Source organism: Pipra filicauda, unplaced genomic scaffold (assembly GCF_003945595.2).
Source record: "Pipra filicauda isolate LSUMZ 115617 unplaced genomic scaffold, ASM394559v2 scaffold510_size705862_pilon, whole genome shotgun sequence".
Taxonomy (NCBI): Eukaryota; Metazoa; Chordata; class Aves; order Passeriformes; family Pipridae; genus Pipra; species Pipra filicauda.
In genome coordinates, this window is record NW_024104655.1 from 31,928 (window position 1) to 49,386 (window position 17,459).

The 17,459-nt window shown below is 51.8% G+C and overlaps 1 protein-coding gene across 1 annotated transcript in view; it reads left to right on the forward strand.

The window, feature by feature from the left end:
- LOC114002934 (astrotactin-2-like) overlaps positions 1-17,255 on the forward strand; it is a gene marked incomplete at its 5' end in the record, with an annotated part of 30,177 nt that extends 12,922 nt beyond the window's left edge. The window contains 3 exons of the mRNA XM_027749374.2: positions 8,945-9,045; positions 10,292-10,475; positions 16,304-17,255. Of these exons, the coding sequence (XP_027605175.1) occupies positions 8,945-9,045; positions 10,292-10,475; positions 16,304-16,541 (523 nt within the window). The remainder of the gene's footprint in view (positions 1-8,944; positions 9,046-10,291; positions 10,476-16,303) is intronic.
- Between the last annotated feature and the right edge of the window lie 204 nt (positions 17,256-17,459).

The following is a 17,459-nucleotide window of genomic DNA, read 5'->3' on the forward strand; positions in this document are numbered from 1 at the left end:
CCAAAGCATGTTAGAATTCACATCCTGGGTAACGTGGGACCTTCTCTGGCCCCCTCAGGCAGTGGGGGGAATACCTTGCCATGAGCCCTGAGACAGACAGTGAAGACTGTGAAAAGCTGAGCCAGTTCTTGATGCATTGCCTTTATAAGCACATCTGCAAATCTTCATCCTCACAGCCAGCAGGACGAAAGCAAGGACATGACTGCCAAGAAATATGGACCTCAAACATCCTCTATTCATCCTCTCCAAAGCTGGTAATTCCATGGTGATCCTGCTTTTTCTGCCATCGTTCTGTCTTCACGGTTTGGGAACCATCCCTGTGGGACACCCCAGAGTTCTGCTGGGGCATCTCCAAGCTAATAAAAGCCTTCTTACTCCTTGGAGCGTGCCTAGGAGCTAAAGCCCCAGGGTTGCAACATGGACTGTGTTAATGTTATCACGTGTCAGGGTGGCTGTTTTGGGTGTGCTGTCCTGCTGCCACGCCAAGGAGCTGCTCTGTCATCCACATCCCATCTCTGTCAGAAGCTCCATGCAGTGCATCAGCCCCTCTCCAGAGAAGCCTGCTCTGCCCTTCCCTCATGAGTGGGGTAAAGCTTATCCTGAAAGGATGGGCAGGATGAAGAAGTCATTAACTGACCCTGAAACTGCTGGCAAGGAGCAGAGGGGGCAAAGGAGGGGAATCATAAGGCAGGTAAAAAGGTAAGGGGGGACAGAGGCACTGCTGGTGCTCTCAGCCCTGGAGTGGTGACGAAGACACCCTGGGGATGCAGTAGCCAGGGGGGCTGCAATGACCTTCCTGCACCTTGTGGATGAAACTGTGGCCCTGCTGGTGTTTTCCCCTCACTTCCAGTGAAACACGTTTTCTCCTAAGGCACTCTTGGCACTGCTGCTTGCAAGGTGTCTGGCTGGCAGAGGGACTCCCAGTGGAATCTTGGCTGTCCAACACAGGTATCATTCAGGAGCAAGGCTCTAGGGCCTGTGTATCAAGGCCTTCTTTCACAGCCATGGCAGTACTGGGAATTGCTACTCTGGTGGGTTATTGACAGGGTTTCGAGGGAAATCTTGGGAAATTGAGATGTCAAAACTGAGGCTGGAAAGGTGAATGTCCTGCCAGGGATTTCTCTGTTAGGGATACAATGGATCCAGGCAGTAGCAAAAAATATTCAGGATTTTCAATTAATTTCTTTCTTACTTTCCCTTTAATCCTTTGTTTGGATCTCATTTGACAGGGTTCTGAAAGAAAAAGATGTTGATGAAGTGCTTTAAAGAGCGAGAGCTGGGTGAACCTGCATTGTAGCTCAGCTCAGGCGTGCAGCGTCTGCCGCACGTGCCGAGGGGACTGGGGGACCAGTGCTCACACCCTGTCCACTCTGGGTGTTTGCTCCCCATGGCCTCAGAGCTCAGAGGGCAAGCCCAGGAGACCTGGAGAAGCACGGTGTGCTGACCCAGCACTGTGTGGAGACACCTCTGTGAGCACAGTGGTGGGATGCTGTGACACCGGAGCGGCACTGTCCCACACTGCACCCTGTCAGGCAGCAGCAGTAAGTGACCCTGCCCTCCTCCCTGGCAGCCCCTGCGAGAAGTCCCACGCTGTCCAGTCAGTGGTTTTAAGCATGGACAGCAATTCAGGTAACCTTGCAGTGTGGATAACCCTGAGTGACTTTCCCAGGGTTGCCAGCAAGCAAAGATGGACCCATAGCTGTGCAAGCCTGTCCCCAGCCCCACAGCAGCTCCAGCTGCCCTCACTGTCTCAGAAACTGAGTCTCCTCTGCTCCTCTCCTTGATCAAACAGTTTCTTACTGTGCAGAGTAGCCTGTGCCTTCCTCCTGCCTCCCTCCTCCAGTATTTGATGGGCACTGTTTTATCCACTTCCAAAAGGCATCAGACACCTGAGGCATGTCGTGGCAGGTACATTTATTTCCCTCCATCTGACAACTGTGTTCTGGTATTGTTGGGAGGCTTCTGCTAAAGGATAACGATTAGTTTCACAGCATTTGCTGGTCTGGGAAAAAAAAAAAAAAAAAGGTGTGAATTGTTAGAACAGTTTACTGACAGCCTCAGGTATTGGTGTAATGGCAAAGCTTTAATACTCCAGCGTGGCACCAGTTGCTGCTAACCTGTTCCTCCACCACGCTGACGGGAGCAGGTCAGTTGTCACTGATGGTTAAAAGAAGCCCAGTTATAAAAGATGCTTTTCTTGGACAGTAGAACTGTGAGGAGAGCTTTCTGAAAAATGTTTTTTTTCAAGATTTCACAGTTCACTGTTTCCTTACTGTGGAAAGGCAGAGCCAAAACCAAAGGCAGTGCAGAACAGAAGACACTGGTCCTCTTGCAGCAGAGGTACAGTAGATAAACAGCAATTTGCTGGGTGATGGCAGCAGGTTGGTGTCACTTCCCTCAGTGCCTCTCCCCAGAGTGCAGCAATCACTGAGCTGCTCAGAAGCATCTCTTCCCCCGTGAGCTGCCCGCTCTGTGCTGGCACAGCCAGAGGTCACAGCACAACCCTTGTCCCCAGCCCTGCCTGCATTCCTGCCAGGCTTCAAATGCCCCAACAGGAGCGTCTGATTGCTGTGGTGCTTGTGAGGCTGCCAGCCCCAGGAAGACAGCAGAGGGTGTCCACTGCCCTGTAAAGCTTTGCCCAAATCCCAAGTCTCCAGGAGGGCCTTTGGCAGGGAAGCAGTGTGGTCAGTCCCCTGCCAGGGCACTAGCCTTCCTCACTCTCTGGCACCATGGGCATAGGCATGGAATGAGCAAGCAGCCTGAAGCCAGGGCCCAACAAATAGACCAAGAAATCCTCTCCTTCCCAAAACCACTCCCTGCTCATTGTCTGCTCAGTATTTGTGGCAGAGACTGGGGAGGTTGCTCTCATTTACCTTTCTTAATTAATGCAAATCACAGAGTTGCCAATAAGCTTCGACTGCATTCCTGTGGCTTGTGTGGACGGGCTGCTTTTTATTTGATTTGATTTCTTTTTAAATTGTAATGGTTTCTGAATTGGGAATGCTTGCACTAAACACACACACTCCTTTCTGTGCTTGCCCAGCCGGCTGCTGGCAGGCAAGCCCTGCTGCTGCTGCTCCGTGGCCATCAATGGAAGTGTTTGGGAGGCTTGGCAGGAGATGTACAGTGGAGGGACAGGGGTGGGTGGGTGCCCAGTGGCTCCTGGACCATGCACAGCCCACGGCATGTGGCTGGGGTGAAACTCTTACAACTCCGTTCCACCCCACAGCACCCCTAGGCTCCCCCACTGCTCAGGAAGAGTCTTTTAGGGGAACTGTGTATGTAATTTACTGATGTTTTTAGCTGCCAGGAGATGCTGAGGTGAAGGTCTGATGCTGCTCATGCGTGAGTATCAGGACAAGGAAACACACACACCCTCACAACTTCCCTGTGTCCGGGCTGCCTCCAGCGAGCCCTTCACTGTGGTGTCTGGGAGCTGAAGACTCTCCCAGACTAAAAGAATGGGAGAGAGCAGTGTTTGCTCATGGGTCCCACGAGCACAAGGACGTGCACAGTGCTGGGTCCAGTGAGTGTGTTTGTGGCACCATCCCTGGCAGCTCTGCTCTGCACGTGCCTGACGCACGGGCCCCAGCCTGGCCCCGCATCCCTCGTGCCCAGTCTTCACACTGAGATCACTGGGCAGCAGGGAGGCAGGGATTGCCAAGAGCTGGTCCACTGAGGGCTTTTAAAGGGAGGCCTCTGCATTGTTTTTCAGCTGGAACAGGAAGCGAGAAGGGCTGGCAAGGCAGGGTGTGATGTGTGTGTGTCAGCACGCTGGAGCAGCCTCAGCGGCGCAGCGCTGGGTGCGTGCGAGCCCGGAGAGCCTGGGCTGTGAGCAAGGCACGGATGAGCCGTGACCAACCGGGGAGTGATGGCAGGACGTGCATGTAACACCAAGGTGGTGTGAGCTCAGCCAAGTCAGGATTTGTGTTTTCGTGCTTGGCATCACGGGTGGTGGCCACACTGCCAGGGGAGGGAGAATCCGCCGTGCCGCGTGTGGGACGCCGGCCAGGTCTGCCCTCGCTGAGCTGCTGGAGTTTGCAGCAAGAGCGTCTCGTGGCTGCAGGAGCAAGGTGCCAAGCCCAGACATACTAGCCAAGCCCAAGCCAAGCCCTACTGGCAAGAGCATCTTGTGGTTGCACCACTTCGGAAAGCTTGAGACCGTGTTTCTGTGTGACACCGGGCTCCGGAGCAGCGCCTCTGCCCTGCTCCCCATTTACACGGCACAGCCCGGCTTTGCCACACAGGCATTGCTTCTGGATGCAGCCAGCTACTCATAGGCACCCAGTTAATTAGCATGGGGGTTTGGCATCTGTGGGAGTGCTAATTGAACTCCTTATCAGACCCTTTCTCTGCAGCCCAGGCAGCCCGTTTGTGGTTCAGCATCTCACTGAGCAGCTGCACAAGCCCAAAGGCTTCAGAAAGAGCAAACAAGGCAGACCAGAAAGGCCTGTGGTATCTCTGCAGGATATAAAGAAATCAGCTGCCGAACTAAGGAAGGTCAGAGGCAGAAGTCCTTATCTCCCTTCCCACAAATAAGGATCATGAGTAAAGCACTCAACCATCATGAGCATCATGAGAGGGAGTTAAAAAAACATGAGCTGACGTTATTGTCTATAAATAAATAACATGTTCTGAGCTTTCATTCGCAGCCTTACGGTTTCATGCCTTTATAAATTTGTATTTTGGGTTATTTTCTCTGCATGAAGAACGGATAGAAACGTATTTTTTTCTATTTTTTGTATTTATTGAAACGCAATTGGCAATCTCCACAATCATTGGGTTCCAGGAACCAAAGTTTTAACTCCCCCTTCTGCTTTCTCCTCCTCCCCCAAAAAGCATCTTGAGCCTAGTGATAAAATTCAGGCTTCAGCCAACATTGGGTGGGGGATCTACAAGGAAGGTGTTGACATTTAATGAAACCACATGTTAATTGGTTTCTATCTCTCTCTGAAAGTTCCTTCAGGTCCCAATAGGTTTGAATTTAGTAGTAAACATTTAAGCAGCATTACTTTATAGGACTGTATTTGCTGCAGAGGTGACAGAGTTTCCAGGCATGGAGGGCTGATCTCTGCCAAGAGCATATGTGTTTGGACCTCTTTGGAACCTCTTTGGGTAAAATATATCTTTTTATTTCTGGAAATACAGCTCTTTGTGAGGAAGGCATGGGTGAAACAGAGGATCAGCTGTGAGACAGTAGCAGGGAGCCCCCAAGCTCCTTTGGAAAGCACAGGGAGAAGATGAGAAAATGTCGTGAGGAAAGTTTATTGCTAAACAAATCGCCTCCAGGTTATGCAGGAGGCTCTGCCAGATCGTACCATATGGCATTCCAGGTTGTCTGTCGTGGTTTTGTGCACTGAGTGTAGGTCTGGGACCTTTTGATTTCTGGCTTTGACTTCACCCCAGGGATCTCTGCCTTGGGCAAAGTGCTCAGAACCACTCTTTGGCCTCATTTTTTCATAGATCATCAGGGTAGGCCTATTCAAGTGCAGCTCCATCCTCATCAGTGGGGGTGCTGCCTGGTTTGGTCCTTGGCCCACAGCAGTGTAATAGATATAAGGGTGGCAGGAGGATCTCCACGGAGACCTGCAGAGCTGAACTCCAGCCCCCCATGTTCTCAGTGTAGCTCCCTCCCTCAGCGTGCTCACTTAGGTTTTCCCTTGGTTTGTCCTGCAGACATAGAATCACAGAATCACAGGATGGTTTGGGTTGGAAGGGACCTTAAAGATCATCTCATTCCAACCCCCCTGCCATGGGCAGGGATGCCACCTACTAGACCAGGTTGCTCCAAGCCTCATCCAACCTAGTCTTGAGAACTTCCAGAGATGGGGAGTCCACAACCTCTCTGGGCAACCTGTGCCAGGGCCTTACCACTCTCACAGTAAAGAATTTCTTCCTAATACACAATCTAAATCTGCCCTCCTTCAGTTTAAGGCATCCCCACCTCTCCAGTGTGGTGGTGGTCCCTCCTCCCCCCAGCCACCCTCTTCATGCCCTGTTGGGTCCCAGGTTGATCCTGTCCTTGCTGGCAGCTCCTCGCCTGCATCTGCCAGAGGTTTCCAGCAAGATGTGAATGCTGGGTTTGCACTGAGACACAGGTCTTTGCACTCTCTTCTCTTAATTGTCTGTTTCCGGGAATAAAAGAACAAAACTAAACCCCAGCACTCTGCACAGTGCCATTAACTGGCCATAAAAGTGTTTTGCAGCAGAGGCTGGGTGGTCAAGTGGCTCGAGAACAAGATTGGAAACCATCATCTCCCGAGTTTCCAAACTGTTCATGTCACTGAGCCTCTCCAGGGCACGATGCTTCACCCCATATGTCTCTGTTTACCATCGATAAAACAGAGCTATTAATACTGCTGTGCTTCTGGGTGACTTTTTGGACTGTAATTAATGTTAAAACCCTCTGAGATCACTGACTGGAAGGAGCTGGAGAGGTGCAGAGGCTGCGTACTGCCAGGCTGCCAGCCTCCACCACAGCTGGGTTATTGGTGCTGAGTCCAAAACATCTCATTCAGAGTGAATGGAGATGAAAAACTTTCCTCTAAGGTTCTTGAAAGAGGACTGGTTTCAGGTGAGGGAAAACAATTGGTTTTGTTCTCAAAAAGAATTTGTGACCAGATCAAAATCACTTTGATCCTGACTCCATTTACATTTTGGGGGGTTGTTCCTTATATCATCTGTAAAAACAATGAAATGAAGGGCTTGTTTGTGGATATGTGTTTTTTTAACCCAGGCCTGACCAGTAGAGATGCTCTTGCTCTTGGCAGCTGACTTTGTTTCTGTGTGAGCTGTGCAGAGGGGAAGAGTGCAGTCAAAGGGCTCACACAGGCCTTCAGCATCACCCAGAGCAGTGGATGTGCTTTAACACCCAACCAATCCTCCTGACCCCACCGGCGATGGAATAGGTGAAGTGGGCACTAATTGCTGAATATTACAATTGTGTTTTGATAAAAGTCTGCTGTTTTTCAAGGAAAGTGCTCTGGCACTGATTGCCTCGGTGCTAATGGAGCCAGCCTTGCTGTCTGAGCTAATGTGTAACCTCTGCTCACCCTTTTACGAAAGAAAACACAACAACACAGCCTCTGTGGCTCGGCAGGTGACCCCAGGATGGGGATGGAGAGCAGCTCACAGCAGTACCCTGAGGTTAAGTCCTCTTACTGCTTGTTGTGCTTATGCTGATGAGCAAGAGCCTTGTCTGCTGCTGAACACTGGATGGGCAGCAGGACTCCTGGATCTCAACCCAGTTCCTCATCTTACTGTGGCTGGGGGCCCCCACCCAACACGGGGTGTCCCCATTCCTGTTCCTTTGTGGACCTGGAAACAGGGGGATCCTGGACCTTACCTGCTCACAGCAGGACACTCCTTACTCCCCTTGAACATCTCCTCTGCTGAAGGGAGGAGGAGGGATGGTGGCACCTCCAGGGTGGGATGCAAAGCCCTGAAGTCAGACTCCTGCTTGGCATTCAGTATTACCCTATTGCTCTGTCTGTCCCTTAATTATAGCGGGAGAACAGCCTGTGTGTGGTACTTGTGAAGTCTCACAGAGCGGACGTCCTTCCTGAGGTGCTCCCACTCTGAGCAACGCTCCTGGTAAATTAAGGAAAATGATGTCATGCCAAGGAATTAAATAGCATCTCCTTGGGTGAGCTCAGCGTGTGCGTCCCCTGCGTGCCCCAGCTTTGTAAGAATGGGAGTTGTCCCTGCACACAAGTGGGTTCCTTGGCAGTCTGCTGGCATCCTTTCAGACAGCGAGCATTGTTAAGGAGCTAATGCTAATTGCTTGGAGGGAATATGTCCTGTGCTGGGAATTGCTACTGTGCAAATGTCAGCCCTTATCAGCCGCATGTGGGGTGTGCAGGGCCTGCAGGGAGGAGAGAGGGGGGCTGGCAGTGCTCGTGTGTGGGGTGAGGAAAAGGGAGGCATTGCTTCTGTCCCTCCCAAGGATGCTAACGACTTAAAGACCATTCCTTAAATAAACATACCTCAGGGTCTCAATCCCATTTAAGCTTCAGCTGCTTTCATGCTACTCCTTGCACTCAGTTGCAAAAGCTGCTCGGTTTTACCTTAGGATAAGGAGTGGTGCTGTGCTGTTTCTCAGGAGCTGGGTACCCCACCACTCAGACCTCCAAGGGGTTCAAACCAGCTCCTGCACTTTGTCAAAGCCAGCTCGAGTTTCCATGCCTGACTCAGAGTGAATAAATATGAACCGATGCCTTTAGGAGAGTGGACAGAAGATTGTCACCCCTGCTGCGAAGAAGCATTCTCATTTTGGAGCTTTGATGCTCTGACCAGGACTCCGAGCTCAGCATCCCAGGATGTCCCATGCAGCCACAGCCTGTTTGTTCAATGCTCCATCCGGCACAAAAGCTGTATTTTACTGTCAGATGCTCTCCATTAGCTTCAAGTGTGAAATTATCATTCCCACCCTTTTACCAACCCCACCCTGGTGAGGAAATGAGGGAGCAAACAACTCAAGGGCCGTTCACAGGACGAGTACGAGCTGTCACTTGTCAGCACACAGCCCACTTACAGCGAGAATTACTGCCCTGCTCTCAGGAGGGCCAGAGAGGAGCCTGACTCACAGACACCACCGTGTTATAATGTTCACATTGGTGCATGGCAAAGCAGCCTTGAGATGTTTGTATCCCTTCCCAGTCAGGAAGATGCAGGTGCAGCCCCACGGGGCTCCCCACGATGGGGGGAGAGGAAACAGAGCCCCACAGATGCTGTGAGGGGGTGTGGTGGTCTGGGCACCTGTCCCTGCGTGCTCTCCTGTTCTAAGCCCCAGATCATCTCACATCCTCCTTGAGATGCCAAAACTGACTGATAGTGCCTGGACCATGTGTTTCCTTTCTCTTCTGAAGGCCAGTTCCCATAACAACCTGGAGGTGTGGGACTGAGGGATAAAGACATTATTTTCCTTTTCCTTCTTGCCTTCCAGATTTACCCTCTACGCGGTGGATACGCGAGGGAGACACTCAGAGCTGAGCACGGTCACCCTGAGGACAGCTTGCCCACTGGTAGACGACAGCAAGGCAGAAGGTCAGTGTTCAGGCACCTCATTTTCCATGACTGGAGACATTTCCTGCTAATTTTGATTTTCCTCTCTTGTCTGTACTCCCTCAAACCTGTCCAGTGCCCCCTCTCCCAGTGTGAAGGCTCCTGTAAATTCACCCACGGGCACAGGGATGTTCATCTGGGGAGGGGTGACAAATTGCAGGAGCGTCCAGGAGCAAAGTTTCCTCGGCTGGACAGCTGGTGGCTCCGTGGTCCTGTGCCACGCAGTGCCACGGCATGCTTCCCACATCAACTGTGGGAGCTGGTACCATGTGTTTGCCACACTTTTCCTGGAAAAAGAGTGATCCCTTCTTACAAATGTGGGAGAGCAGCCCTGGCTGGGCTGCAAGGAGCCATGCAGGGCACCATCACCTCCAGGTGTTTGAAGGAATGCTGGTGGCAGATGGATCAGTTCTGAAACAGAAACACCAAAAAAAAACCCAGCCACTTTTGCACCTTTGCATTGTTCAGTTCTGAAACAGATCCCATTTGTTTGTTCTTATGCCCAGAGCACCTGGCTGCTTTCAGATTTAAAAAGATTTCTCTTAGTTGATCAGCAGGTTGCCTGTTCTCTTCCTTGCTTGCTTTCCATTTGGAAAAGCACACAGAAGAAAGTTTTTGTTCGTGCCTTGTTCCATGTTCAATAAGATAAGCATTCCCAGGAAAAATGAGCAAATGGGAGGCTAAGAAAAAGGAAGGAGATGTATTTTTGTGCATTTTTGATCTCTGGAAAGAGAATGTTTCTACAGCAGGGAGTGCACCCTCTCATTCAATACATCTGAGCTGCTCCAGCTGATGCCCACGATGATGAGGTGCTGCATTTCTGGCAGAAGGACCATCTTGGTATCAACAGTGTTGTTTTCTTCCTGCCCTTTAGCACCATAGCTGTGCAATGGCTTTTGGTTTGGTGGATTTGGGAAGAGCTTGCCTGCCCTACCTGGGAGGATAAGGCTGTGCCTGCCTGTGCTGGCAGCTTTCTGCCTCTCCTTCTCCTGCTCCTTCATGGATTGTTGCTCGAGTCTTTGGGGCTGCTCTGCTCGTGCAGGGCACCCACTGCAGGATTAGCCTGAAGAATTGTTCAGTGCTCTCCAGGTCACTAAACCCTGCTGCAGGCAGCCCCAAGGGACTGGCAGTCATCCCAGCTGCCAGCCCTGCCAAGGGTGTCACTTCTCCTCTTACCTTGTTAGCACCTTCAGACTGCTCATTAATCCCATCCCCTGATCCTTTCCAGAGATAGCTGACAAAATCTACAACCTCTACAATGGCTACACCAGTGGGAAGGAGCAGCAGACAGCCTATAATACACTGATGGAGGTCTCTGCTTCCATGCTCTTCCGAGTCCAGCACCACTACAACTCCCACTACGAGAAGTTTGGAGACTTCGTCTGGCGCAGTGAGGACGAGCTGGGGCCCAGGTACCTGTCCCTTCCCTGCATCCTCCCCTGCCCCACGCCCAGAGCACCCCTCTGCTTGGCCACTGTGGATGTGACACCCCTGCCTCCTCCTTGGAGATGAGAGAAGTCCCCTTTTGGTGTTCACCAAGCTGTCCTGCATCTCCTCAGACCACCAGTTCCTGCTCGGTCTTTGGATGAATGCTGGTGGGACACCTGGCAGCTGGGTGGTCTTGGGATGAATGTTTGTATCACAGGTTGTCTGAACCAGGCTGGTGATGCTGTGGATGAACTGGGTGCTTGGAAACACTGGGGAGTGGGTGGCAAAGGGTATAATTTAGGCCTGGAAAAGTTTTTCTTTCTCTCCCCCTTGCCTGTTGGATGTGGCTGAGGATCTGTGTGTAATACCAGGATAACAACTCCTGACAACAGTTTACAACCCTCTTGGACATAAATCCAAGCTAGTCTGGGGCTTGTCCTCTGCCAGAGATGACCTTGGTCATAGTTTCTTTGGTGGTTCATTAGCCTCTGGCACAGAGCCATTCTCATCCTTCCCGTTGCCTTCCTCCTCCTTTGATGACACTGCAGGCTTGTTTGTCCTTTGCAATTGTTCCTCTCCTTCTAAATCCCTGGGAACCATCAGACTCTTCTTACACATCCTTATTTCCCCTGTTACTTGAGATCCAACCCCCTGAAGGTTGCTGTCTAGCCCGATACCTGCATCAGGCCATGGGACTTGCAAGGTGACATTTAAATGTACTGCCCGACTCGGTACCAGCTACATCTGGAGTCAGTGGTCAATTCAGCTGCTGTCTGTCGTCCTCATCAAGCCACAGGAGCCCCTCCCAGCACTCCTGTGCCCCTGCTCTGCACTTGAGAAATATGGGACTTGCAGCCAAGGAGAAGCATCTATAAATGCCACAGCAGCCAGTGCCAGGCTCGTGACAAGAGCAAAGCTCTGCCACCCAGCCTGGCTTCTCAGGGAGCTTGCACAGAAACAGAGGCACTGACATAGCAGGAGGCAGCGAGGATTCTTTTTTTGCCGAGAGGGGCCATGTCGTAACACGATTTTAATTGACAGGCTGCTCTCCTTCCCAGGGGGACACTCATTTTTGTACCTTGAAATGTTTATCAGATGAGCCTCAGTTCACAGTAAACGTTCGCTCGTAAAACGGAGCGACGAGAGGGAAGTTGATTTGCCTCCGTGTAATAAATACATCACACTGGAGTCCTCGTGAGCCCAGTTTCCATGAAAGCCACAGGTTACTGCAAACAGCTGCTGGCAAGAAGACACACTGACAGCCAGATGTCCCAACCAGACCGTTTACATTAAGGAGACATTAAAAACTTAGCTCATAGGTGGCCCTAAACCAGGACTTTCTGTGGTCAGCAGCATCTCAGCACCTGGCTTACCTCATCCTGCTCGTCTCCTTTAGCAACAACAGCCCCTTTCCTGCTCCCCCCTATTCCTCTCACAAACACCGAGTGAATCTCACAGAGTTAATTTGCTCCAACAAGACAGAAGAATCTGTCTGAACCAGTGAAGGCTTAATGCTACTGTGCATCCAGGCCTTTGGATCTGTGCAGCCAACGTGCTTCCTGACACAGCCAAGGGCAGATTGCACTATTATTTTCCCTTGCTGTGTTTTCAGCATGATTCTTATGACCACTGCAAGCGGGCTCTGTTTTTTAGGAGGAGCCAGGATAAATAATTAAGTTAAAATCTTGTTTCCATGCTCATACTTGTGGCTACCAGCAACAACGGGGTCAGGACTTGACATCAGCCCAGGGCTCACAAACCCTCCTCTGCCCCAACCAGTGGCCCAGACAGGCAGCCACAGGACAAAGGAGATGAAGTGCATCTCCAGAGCAGCTGCCTTCTGCTAGATGGGGGAATGCAGTGTTCTGATGGGAGGCTGTGATAAGAGGCCATCAAGTCCTGGACTCACTGTCCTCCCACATGAGGGTCTGGCAGACCTGGGTCAGTTCTCAGTAGAGTGGAAAAAGCTGAATGTATGACAAAATCACCCCATATGGGAACACAGCAGCCAGGGAGCCACCCTCTCCCTGTAGCAGTCCCAGGAATCTCATCCTTCCCTCCAGCCCAGGTATCATTTCTTTGTTTCTTAATGCTGGCTGGTGCTCTTTTAGTACCTTCCTCCTAGGTGAGATAGGGCTGGGTTTGGCTGGTTCTGGATGTGTTTTCATCCCACACCAGCCATCAAGGTGAGAGATAGCTGTCCCCTGTGCAGCTGGAGGACAAACATCCCATCAGGAGCGTCCCTGGCACTGGGCAGAGCAGAAGGCAACATGTCTCAGAGATCTCAGTGCCCTGTCCCCTGTGCAATCACTGCACTGCACTTCCTTAAAGTGGGGTCATTGGTTCATGCATGAGCCCTTGGGAAGTGCCCCATCAGCAGATGCTTGTCCCCTCCCTTTTCCTCTCCCCCACCATGCCATGAGGCACCACAGAGGAAAGTAGCTGCAAAGAGCCATCACTATTTTTAAATGCTCCCCTTCATCATCTGTGACTGTGCTTTGACCTCCTAAATCCACCAAGTGGAGGCCAGAATCAGTCCCTGGCTGGCACCAACCAGTGGGCACCTGGCAGGTGGGAGGGCACTGCTGATCTGTCCCCTGGGCTGTGGGGTGGGGGGTAAGGGGGTCACTTCATCCCTCTGGGGACTGAGAGATTAGGGTCTGGCCACAGGCAGCCATGAGAGTGACACCCCCTCACTCACTCCCCTGCCATCCCCTCCCAGTTCCTGCCCCTTAATAAGGCAATAAATTGCCATTTCTGGCAGGGATGAGGTTGGTCAGCATTTAGGAAGATTTCATTTCCAGTATTTGAAAAGGTGGTCGTTCTGACCCGACAGCCCTCCGTAGGGAGCACTTGGGTAATACCCAGGGCTTGATTTATGGTGTTAAATTGGCAGCCCAAAAACTGCTCCCGTAATTTATTGGCCAGTCTTCACCAGAAATCCTCTCTCTCTTTCTCACCCCTCCCCTCACCCGCTCTGTCTCTCTCCTTGTTTTTTTTTTTTGAGAGGGAACAGCTGACAGCCGAAAACTAAATCTAACATTTGCACGACTTCATTACCCTGCTAAAATAAATTACTCAAAGCAGTGAAACGCATCAAAATTGGGGCTTTGGCACTGGACTTCAAAAGCAAGGGGCCTGATTCCTGCTCCCCCATCACTCTGTCTCCTCCATGACCACGTTTCCCTGTTTTTTCAGCATCCTCATGGGGCCAACCCATCGTGTGCTACATCCCTTAAACATGGGTTCTTTCCTGGGATGAACTACAGCAAGCATAGCTGCAGATGCAGTAGGTGTGACCAGCTCCATGAGGAACCCAACCTCTGGCACAGGAGACATCAGCAGGTTGGGGTGCTTTGACCCTGAACTTCTTGCCATCCTTGAGCTGCTTGTCATACCTAATAACATTTTCCCGGATAAAGAGATCTGAGTATGTATCAGGCAGCAAGGACAACGTGGTGAGTTTTAGCAAAATTCAGAAGATCATGGAAGTATGATGGAGCAAGTCATGAAAATGGGAAGGTAGAGAAGGCCAAGGGAAACAGAGGCAAAGGCAGGTTGTGTGGGAGAAAGGTGAGAGATGGGTGAGGAAAGCTGTGCATGGTAGACAAGGAGAAGTAGTGAGAAGGGAGGAGAAGAGCAGAGTGTGACCTGTGACCTGCAGGTGTGTGCTGGGACATCCCTTCCTTGTGTCCTTGGGGTGAGTCATGGTTAACCCACCACGGAGGGTTTGCCTCAAGGGTTGGTCATGGGCACTCATCGTCCCTCCCCTCTTGCTGTGGCTGGGAAAGGCCTTGTGGTGTGCTGGAATAGCAACTAATTTGGGGGGAAAATCCATGGGTTTCTTGCTTGGCCTTTGGATGGACAACTTCCCCATGTAGGCACAGCATTCAGGTCTGTGGACACTGGCACAAGCACAACCAAATGGGCTGGGGAAGGGTCGAGACCCAGTTTTGGCAGTAGAGGTATTTAAGGATAAATCAGGGTGACCGTGGAGCTGTGGCCTTAGAGAGATGAGATTTTTCTTCTGTGAGGAAAAGGGTATTCTGGCTAAATGTTCTCCTGGGCACAGTTAGCTTACATAAAAGTCCATCCTGTGAGGTGTCTGGGTTCTGTCCTTGCTCAGCCTTCCTTGAAAAAAAGGGAGAATCAGCACAAATTTTAAGAAACGATTTCTCGGCGTTAGGAAGGGCAAACACTAGAAGGAACTCCAGCTCTTGGCTCTAGGATCAGGTCAGACAGAAAATCATCAAGGCAGGTTGATCCCAGCAGGAAGTGGCACAGGTGATGACTTTTGGTCCCTTTCAGCCACAGTCACTGTGATTTCTTGAAGTTTGGTAACTGTAGTGACAATCACTACAGGCTTTGGTTTGCTGCTGAGCTGAGCTTTAATCAGTCTTCACTAAAATCATCTAATGCCACTGTGGAATTTAACAGCACGTGTCCAGCAGTAAAGGACCTGTTCATGGCAGTGTGTCAAGTCTTGACATGTAGTGGGAGCACCAGATGCTGCAGAAGGTCAGGTGGCTGCTACGGAGAGTAGCGTGAGTAGAGGTATTATTGTGTCAGAGCTGGACACAGCTCAGCCCATGACATCATTATTACAGATGTGTGTAACTAATGAGGCTTGCATTGCCTAGTCTGGCTTGTCTTTATAGATTAAATCCATGCATGGACATCAGGGAGCGTTGTCCAAGAAGGGCCAACTCCCTTTGCTCTTGCCTTCTCAAAGCTGACCCGGAGCACATCACCCCAGGGAGGAGCAGGACTGTTTTCCCTGTGAAGCCCCGGAGGAGCAGTGGTTTCCTACAGCCTTTCATCCAGTCTTGCCACTCTGGAGGGAGAGGTCCACAGCTGGCTGGGGATGCCGGGGTGCCCTGTCACCTCCTGCCACCGTGTCTGCCCTCTGCTCTGGCGCTGGGGTGACCCTGACCAGCCCTTCCCTGGCATCCCACCCCTGGACACTGGGCTTCTGACACTCCCCCCACGGCTGGGAGCTCAACGGACTGCAACACTACTCAGCTTTCATAATCAAATAATCCCCATGTTTATGCCTCACCGACTGACAGTGCTGCCCCTGACATATCATTATCGGGAATTTACATTCCTGCAGGAACTGCGAAATCCCTTAGCCCTGAGTCCAGAGCTTTCCTGTGGCACCAGAGGGAGAGGAAATATTCTGTGATCTTGAGACTTTCAGACCACTGAAGTAAACCCTCTTCCCTCCCTTTGTTTGATTTAGCACTTTGCAGACTCCCACAAGGGGATTCTTGGTTTCTTATGGGTTTATTTTGTTTTGTTCTTAATGTGTTGTGCTTTTTTTTTCCTCACTCTTCTAAGTGTCAATCCTGTTTGCCTCCTGGAGAGTTGGGAAAACAGGAAAGGGAGCACTGGGCTCATCACTCAGGAGCAGTAGGGTGCTGGGGGTCTCACTAGGACTCATCAGTCAGGAGCAGTAAAGTGCTGGGGGTCTCACCAGGGTTCTTGGGGCCAGCACATGCACTGGGGCCCACCAGGAGCACATGGTGGTGGCAACCATCAAGCAAGGGGTAGAGTGTCCCCAGGGCACACAAGCTGTCCAGACCTCAGGTCCCTCCAGCCCCAGGGCTGTGAAATCGTAGACATATGCAGAACTTTGGGAAAAACAGAGCTTCTCTCCACTCGAAACAGGAAAGACAGTGCCAGGCAATGGGTCTTGTCCATTCTTGTCATGTGACAGAGCTGGTGGTGGAATGCAGAAGTCCCGGTTCCTGGTCTCCCTTGTGCATTGCCCACACACTGCTCTGTCTCCATCTCTGCCTGTCCCCTCCAGGAAGGCTCACCTGATCCTGAGGAGGCTGGAGAAGGTCAGCAGCCACTGCTCGACCCTGCTACGCAGTGCCTACATCCAGAGCCGCACCGAGACCATGCCCTACCTGTTCTGCCGCAGCGAAGAGGTCCGGCCGCCCGGCATGGTCTGGTACAGCATCCTAAAGGACACCAAAGTCACCTGCGAGGAGAAGATGGTCTCCATGCTGCGCAACACGTACGGGGAGTCCAAGGGGCGGTGAGGGAAGGTGCGGGCCTGGAGCTGTGGGAGGCAAAGGAACTCCAAGGAGTCGAGGACTCAGTGTGCTGAGTGGCTGGTGGGGTTTGGGGTCGGGTGATGTTCAGAGGGGGTGGAAGGGGACAGCGAGGCCAAACAGGACTTTTCTCACACAGACGGCAGAGAAACAAGAAATCAGCAAGTTGGATTTGCTTTTCTTTTCTTTTCCTTTTTTTTTTTTTTTTTTTTTTTTTTAAAGAGGAAAGGAAAGAAAAAAAAAAAGAAATTACCTAATTTGACTCAGCGTAAAAGCCTCTCCTTTTTAATCTTTTCTTACTGAATTTCCTGGACTACACATGCTCCAAAACCCTGGGAGGAGGAGATACCCACTCGAGGCCAGGGCCAGGCAGAGGGGAGCTGCTGGGTGCAGGGTGACCCCCTCCCTGCCTGCCCTGCCTGCCCTGCCTGCCCTGCCTGCCCTGCCACCGGGCAGGAGCTGTGGGGCGAGGGGCCCCGGTGCTGTGGTGGCCGAGGACGCCAGGAGGAGGTGGCGTGGGTGGCCGGTGACACCGCACTGCCAGAGAGGGTCCCAGAAGGGATGCCAGGCAGGTGTCAGGACGCTGCAGGCAAGCTGGGCTTTTGTAGCACTCCGAGTCGGCGGAGCGGCTCCGAGCGCAGCCTTCGTTCGCAAGGCTCCCGGCAGCCTGTTCTGTGCATTAAAGATTCATATTAAGTCCATCTTCGCTGCCTCCTTGGTGTTTTTTCCCTCGCGTGGTCTCCCCGGGGAGGTCATCACCGACAGCAGTCCCTGCGCTGGGATGTGGGACCCCAAGAGCTGGATGCATGGAAAGGAGGGAAAAGGGCAGCCTTTCGCGCAGGGTCCTCTCCCACCCCAACACCCAGTTCAGCCACTGGTCCCAGTGGGAGCTGGAGGCGTGTGGGA